We start from the raw sequence: 7,021 nt of genomic DNA, 5'->3' as shown, positions 1-7,021 counted from the left end.
TTCTATGCCATGAGATGTTAACTCTTTTATTAATTTGGGGTTAACACTGTATTTGCTTTGTTGATTTTTCTTTTGAAGTTGTGGATTCCATAAACAACAGGTAGGTTCTCTGCAGCTCATAGGTGACAAGGCCAATGCACTGATGCCACAGAGGGGAGTGGGACAATATGGAAAAAGATGAGATCGAAAAAATTTAAGGCAAATGTTAACTCCCGTAATAAAGGGAATTGTTCAAGATTTGTGCATTTCAATGAAAATATATGAAACATTTGTCAAAATAATTAATATTGGTAAAAATTAGAACATGTAGCTTATAAAATGCCTATAGTTTTGGCAGAATAAATCCAGCTGTGTCATGTAGGCTCGTAATATACATAGACACAGAAACATCTACCTTAAGAACATGTCTCCTTGAAGGGCAGAGGCCAAATGCACTTTGAAAGCAATTCCATAGAGTGGGGAGTGATGGTGAGTAACAATTCGTGGGCTGGGCTTATATTTTTTTAAGAGGAATTGCTTGGTGTCTCCTAAGGACCTTCCTCAGGAGGCTCTGCAACAGGAGATGCATAGTAACAAGGAGAGCAGGGCTCGCTTGAAGAAGGCTTCAGAGAAAGAATCTTCTGATCTGGGTTTGACATTGGACTTTCTAAGCCACTGCTGCAGGTTCAGAAGCAGCTGACTATGTAGAAATAGATGCTCCATCCCCAGTGGTCATACCTTTTATGCCCTCAAGCCTATTGTATTTATAGTCTGACCAAACTGTCCCACAGACTTGGGAGGCGGGAGATGAACAGGTAGAATGCTGGCCCTTTGTCACAAATGAGGATGGCCCAGGGTTTGCCAGCCAGGCCAGTGAGATTTACTACAGAGCTGCACGAAAGCATGGGGATGAGAACAATGTATTCTGCCAAGCAGCTTTCCTTTTTGCTTTGGTTTTGAAGATTCAGTAAACTTATGGTTCCAGAAGATGCTCCAAAGCTAGAGCTGTGGATTTCCAGAATTCATTTTGTTCCTATTTAGAGTTTATCAGAAGACTGCAGCTAGCAAGCAGCATTTGAGAAGATATCACCGTCTTAGGACACCTCCTAAAGGGCCACCACCCACCTGGCTTGGGTGCCCAGAGATGTTGCAGAAGACCTTGCTCCTGGGCAGATAAAACCATCAGTTTCAGAGGACTGCCCCAAACAGGCTCTGGCCAGTAGTCAGGAGGAAGGTAGATGGATGGATGGGTGGACAGGAGAGCCCTGCCCGTTTGTGGGCATCCAGGTGCCCCTACCCAGCCAGCAGGCACGTGCGGCAGCAGAACTGAATGAAGAGCTTCCGTTCACATAACCGGTTGGACTTCACCATCTCACAGAATGTCTCGTCAGCTGGGGCCCCACGTCAGGAAAGAAAAAGGAGGGAAAGGTCAGTCTTTGGGGCCTGTTAAGATTGTTTCAATCATTCCACTGTTTGTTGTGGTACACTGAGTGAGGACACAGAAGGAGGAAGCAGCACCAGGGCAGGTCCTAAAGTCCACCTCCTAACAATGCTCTTGACTGTGTGAGCCTAGCATGGCAGAGGTGTTACCTTGTATACAGGGGCTGTTGCTAAGTCTAAGTAACCAGGAGATTCATAAAGGGGACACAGAGGGTGGGTATAGGAGAGATCTAGGGGGAACACCCAGGCAAGGCCAGTGGAGCCCTTAGGTCACACGTACATCTGTTTTTCTGGACATCCATGAAGGGGGTTGCTGAGGAGGAGGATTTGGGGGAGGCAGGAGTGCAGGGATAAAGGGGACGAGAATGGAAGCTGCTGCCAGGGTCCAGGGGACACCCCAAATGGAGAGGTGTAGGGCCAGGAACAAGTGCCATCAAGGCAGATAGGCAGGACTCAGGAGGAGAAAGCTGTGGGCTTTTGAGGCTATGTTGTCTTCAGTGGACCTGGAAGACCCTCCTGTGGCAACCTCACTTCCCTGGGTAGGTAACTTCCTAAAGAGGGACCTTCCTGGCCTTTGCAATAAGATGTGAGTCTTCAAACCAAAAGAATAACTTGACAACAAGGCAAGGAGGCATCCCCAGGATTCTCTCTGTGGACTTTGTGCTCTGCCAGGGCAGGGCCAGGGTAAGGTTCATGCCCAGGGTCCACCTGCTCTGCCCCTTGGGTGATGTGGAGGGGAGCAGGCTGTGGTGCCAGAACTGGCCCTGTGCAGCTCTCCTCCTGCTGCCTGCTGAGCTATGGAGTCCTCTTCCCTGGCCATAGTGCATTGGCTAATGGCTCTGGCATCAGGCCTCTGGGACAGAGTCCTTTGCCAACCCTTAATCTTGCCTGTAATCCCCACATTAAGCACTGTCTTCCATCTCCTAAGTGTCTGTTTTCAAAACCTATTCTTGTGTCCCCATCCACCTGCAGAGCCAGGGCTTTCCCTAGCATGGATGCAGGGCCTTCCTTAGCATGGATGCAGGGCTTTCCTTAGCATGGATGCAGGGCCTTCCTTAGCATGGATGCAGGGCCTTCCTGTGGACAGCTGGGATTCCTGATGCTGAGCATCAACCCTGACTCTGGGCTCTGTTCTCTTAGTCCTGAGGCTGAGACCTTCTAGGTTTCCTGGCTTTGACCTCAAAGGTCAGGCCTCTTTTATGGAAAGTTGCCACACCCAAGCAACTAGGAGCCTATGACACAAGGTGTAAGAACAAAATCATTGGCTGGGTCTAGTTGCCAAGGTGGGAGGATTGCTTGAAGCCAAGTTTGAGGCTGCAGTGAGGTATGATGAAGGCACTGCAACAGAGTGAGACCTTGTCTTTAGTTTTGTCTTTAGTTTTTAATCTTTAAAAAATTTTTAGTATGTATGTATTTTTGAGATAGAGTTTTACTTTGTCACCCTCGGTAGAATGCCATGGCATCACAGCTCACAGCAACCTCAAACTCCTGGGCTCAAGCAATCTTCTTGCCTCAACCTCCCAAGCAGCTGGGACTATAGGCACCCACAACAATGCCTGGCTATTTTTAGAGGTGGGGTCTTGCTCTTGCTCAGGCTGGTTTCGAACTCCTGAGCTCAAGCAAGCCACCCACCTCAGCCTCCCAGAGTGCTAGGGTTATAGGCGTAAGACTGCACCCTGACAAGACCTTGTCTTTACAAAAGAAAAGAAGAAAGAAAGAGGCTGGGCTGGGCACTGTAGTGGGTACCTATAGTCCTAGTTACTCAGAGGCTGAGGCAAGATCACTTGAGCCCATAAGTTTGAGGTTGCTGTGAGCTATGAGCCCATAAGTTTGAGGTTGCTGTTAGAGTGCTATGATGCCATGGCACTCTAGCCTGAGGCAACAGAGTGAGAGAGTCTGTATTCCTCCCCCTGCCCCCCAAAAGGAAAGAACAAAATCATTTTTGAGAGTCACTCAACAGACAGGCAGTAGCTGGGATGTTTTTCTGGTCAATATGTAAGAGGCCTACAGGGAAGTTAGAAGAGGGCAGTCGCTGTCCAAATTGGCTAGAGTTGTCCCAGAGGGTCAGGCAAATCACTGGCAAGCATGCCTATTCTGGAAGCCACCATGCCTGCATTTTTCTTTTTCTCTTTTGAGCAGGGGCTAGCAGACTGAGCTCCTCCATGGGCAGCCCAGGTGACTGAGGGGCCATCACATGCTGATGCTCACCGTTGTTGCATGTGTGGTTGGTGATGCAGGAGGTCCCCAGCTGCGTGAAGCCTGCTTTGCACCTGCTGCAATTCCTGCTGGAGCCTTCGCAGCTCAAGCAGTTCTCTTCACATCTGTGGGGAGATAACAGATTCTGCTGAAGCTTGGGAAAGAGGTCCTACCACTCTGGGCTCCTTCCCCCCATACCTCCTCATAGCCACTTCAGTTTTGGGCCTCTGTTGAGAAGCTGCAATTGTGTCTCCCACAATCTGACCTCATATTGCCCTGAGAGGGCAGACAGCCATGCCCAGTTGGCAGGAGCATGCCCAGGATGGGGGGATGGCCCTCCTGACCACTGGCCCCCATCCCACCTAGGGCTTCCAAAGCCATTTGCTCCCTCCTGCAGCAGCAGGGCTGTTATGGCTATAAGCTTGGCACTGGGGCCAGACTCCATCTAGGAATGTGACAAAAATCCTGGCGCTGACCAGAAGGCTGCTAATGCCTATCAGTCTGCCATCTCAGCAGCACGCTGACCTGTGCCTAGACAGTCCTGGCCCAGGGCTGTTTCTAATGCAGAGTAATGTGACCTCAGGGGAGGGTCAGTGCACTAGGGTCTGAGGCCACACCAGCAGTTTTTACTGGACCATAGTGGTACTGGCTCATTTACATATTATCTGTGGCTGAGTTTTTGCTCCAGTGGCTGACTTGAATAGCTGTGACAGTCTGACCCTAGAAGCCTGAACTACTTCCATCTGGCCCTTTATTAAAAGAATTTGCCAACTCTGGGCTTGAATCTGCACATTTCCCACCCAAGGCTGTGTATGTACCTCAGCTGCACTGCCACCTTTTCCGTGTTCCCCTCTTGGTGACTCAGTTTCCACAGTACTCTGTTGCCTACCTCCCTACTTCCAGCTAAGGGTTGACAGGCCCCACAGGATGAGCCCAAAGAAGGCAGGCAGGAGGCTGGCAAGTTGGGTAGGCATTGGACCTCTGTGTGCTCAGTCCAGATGGCTCTCTCCACTATGTGTGACCAGTGGCCCAGACTCCTCACAGGCCTCTTCCCAAAGCAGCCCTTTCCAAACCAGACTGGTGAGTCCTCCTCCATGGAGGCCCTGCCGTGCAGTACACCCTCGGCCTTGGGGAGAGAGGGTGACTGCAGATGCTAAAACTATAGCCCAGACTCCTAATCTGTGTTTGTGAAGTGTAAATCCCACGGGCAGACCTGCAGCCAGGAGCCTCTCTAACCTCCTCCCCCTGCATCAAGATTCTGTCCTCTCCCCTCAGCCCACTAAGAGTCAGGAGGGGACAAAGGACTCTCCAGGGTCAGCTGTGCACTTTCACAAAGCCCAAGGGATCTGGCCTCTGTCACAATGTCACCCCCACAGCCAGACCTGCACTTCTGGGGATGACTTTCCTCTAGGCACCCTCCTGGTATCTCTTATAGACTATACCCACCAGTGAGAAAGGGATGCCAGTGTTCTGGAAGGCCTAGGAGGAAGGCACTTCCAGGCTGTAGCCAAGAGCTGCTTCATCTATGAATAACTACAGTGAGGAGGGGGCTGTGGTGGGAGCCACTGTCCTCTTCAAATAGGATGTCACTAAGTTCTATGGGACTGCAGGTGCCTCTGTTTTCTATTGCTAGGTAACAAATTACCACACATTACTCTGTTATTGTTGCTGGCAAAGTTTAGCAGCTTAAAACTTATCTGACATAATGATATTCTTTTATAAACAAAAATAAGCAAAAACACTTTATTTTATGTAACCTAAAATAAATAATTAAATCATCAAATGAGATCGTATTTATACTTTTCTTTTTTAAAACTTTAGGGTACAGTGGATTATCTGAGCTCAAGAGCTAGAGACCAGGCCTATAATCCCAGCACTTAGGAGGCTGAGGTGGGTAGACTGCCTGAGCTCCTAGGTTCAAGACCAACCTGAGCCAGAGCGAGACATCATCTCTAAAAATAGAGCATTGTGGTGGGTGCCTGTAGTCTCAGGTACTTGGGAGTTTGAGGCAAGAGAATCACTTAAGCTCAGGAGTCTGAGGTTGCTGTGAGCTATGATGCTACAGCACTCTACTGAGGGTGACAAAGTAAGATTGTCTCAAAAAAAAAAAAACAAAAAAAACCAGTTAATACCAGCCTGAGCAAGAGCAAGATCCAATCTTTACTAAAAACAGAAAAATTAGCTGGGTGTTGTGGTGGGCACTTGTAGTCCCAGCTACTTGGGAGGTTGAGGCAAGAGTGATCACTTGAGCCCAAGAATTTGAGGTTGCTGTGAGCTATGATGAGGCCATGGCACTCTACCCAGGTAACAGAGTGAGACTCTGTCTCAACTCCCCTCAAAACCAAAAAAACCTACAGAATAATTACAAGTGATCTACAACCTCTTTCCTACCCAAAAATAAGAGTATGCAGGTGGCAGAAAAATTGGATTGGAAAGGGTAAATAAAGTAACCCTCATTCAGTAGCTTCCAATGAGCTACTCACTGAAGCCTCATTCAGTAGCTTCCCAATGATGAAGGCAAAAGTCCAGACAGCCTCAGCAGGTTCTCTGCTTGTGGTCTCACAAGGCCCAGGGCAAGGTGCTGGTCAACGTGGACTCTCATATGGAGGTGTGGGGAAGAATCCAGCAGTGTGCTGGTCTGTGAGAGAAGCGATGTGTGCCTGGCAGCCAATGCCCCCTTTGTCTTGTAGCCCCTGCTTTTATCTGTCAGGATTCCCTCTTGGTCAGGGCTACCTTGGAACAAGGCGGTTTCTAAGATGCCTCTGGTTCTGCCACCATCTGTGGCATCTACTGTATCCTCAGGAAATTTTGCCCTGCCAAATTTTGGAAGGGTGAGCACACCCAAAGCAGGCCCTCTCCCTGTGGCATTGCAGGGCTACCCCCACCAGCTCCTGCTTTTCCCTGTTCCAGGTGAGAGTCAGACCCAGGAGTCCCAGGGACACAGACCACCTGCTTTAAGAGTTCTTATCAGCTTCAGTTTAGGCTCAGAGTGAGGCAGGAACATGCCCTCGAGAGCCTCTGCCCCCACAGAGCCTGGGGGTTAGGGCAAAAGAAGTTAGTCTACCCCTCAGAAAGGACTCCACAGTCTCTCCTTTTCTTCCTAAACTGTCCTTGGTGACTCTTGCTAGGTCCTCTCACTGAGTCCTGAGGGTGTCCAGTACCTCTTTTGAGCTACTAATCTCATATTGTCCTCAGCTTCTACCTGGTTGCCGCCAACCAATGGGCATGTGTCCAGCCTGGTTTTCCCACATCAGCACCATCTGGCTACACACCCCATTGGAGCTGTGCAGCCCATCAGGGAGGATGGCCACAGTACCAGTCAGTACTCCGGGGCCTGGAGGACGCTTGTGGCTAAGCACTGATGCTGTCTGAGCTGGGAGAACCGAATACACCAAGGCCATGCTTC

At 49.6% G+C, this 7,021-nt stretch overlaps 1 protein-coding gene across 1 annotated transcript in view; it reads right to left on the bottom strand.

The window, feature by feature from the left end:
- Window positions 1–7,021, bottom strand: part of PCSK6 (proprotein convertase subtilisin/kexin type 6) — a gene marked incomplete at its 5' end in the record, with an annotated part of 189,999 nt that continues 182,978 nt past the window's right edge. Inside the window, 2 exons of the mRNA XM_023512633.1 lie at window positions 1–1,370; window positions 3,628–3,740. Coding sequence (XP_023368401.1) covers window positions 1,273–1,370; window positions 3,628–3,740 — 211 coding nt within the window. The remainder of the gene's footprint in view (window positions 1,371–3,627; window positions 3,741–7,021) is intronic.

The sequence above is a fragment of the Otolemur garnettii genome, unplaced genomic scaffold (assembly GCF_000181295.1).
Source record: "Otolemur garnettii isolate 467f Iridium unplaced genomic scaffold, OtoGar3 scaffold00029, whole genome shotgun sequence".
In the NCBI taxonomy this organism is placed as follows: domain Eukaryota; kingdom Metazoa; phylum Chordata; class Mammalia; order Primates; family Galagidae; genus Otolemur; species Otolemur garnettii.
Note: the sequence above shows the minus strand (reverse complement) of the source record. Positions and strands in the feature narration are given on the sequence as shown.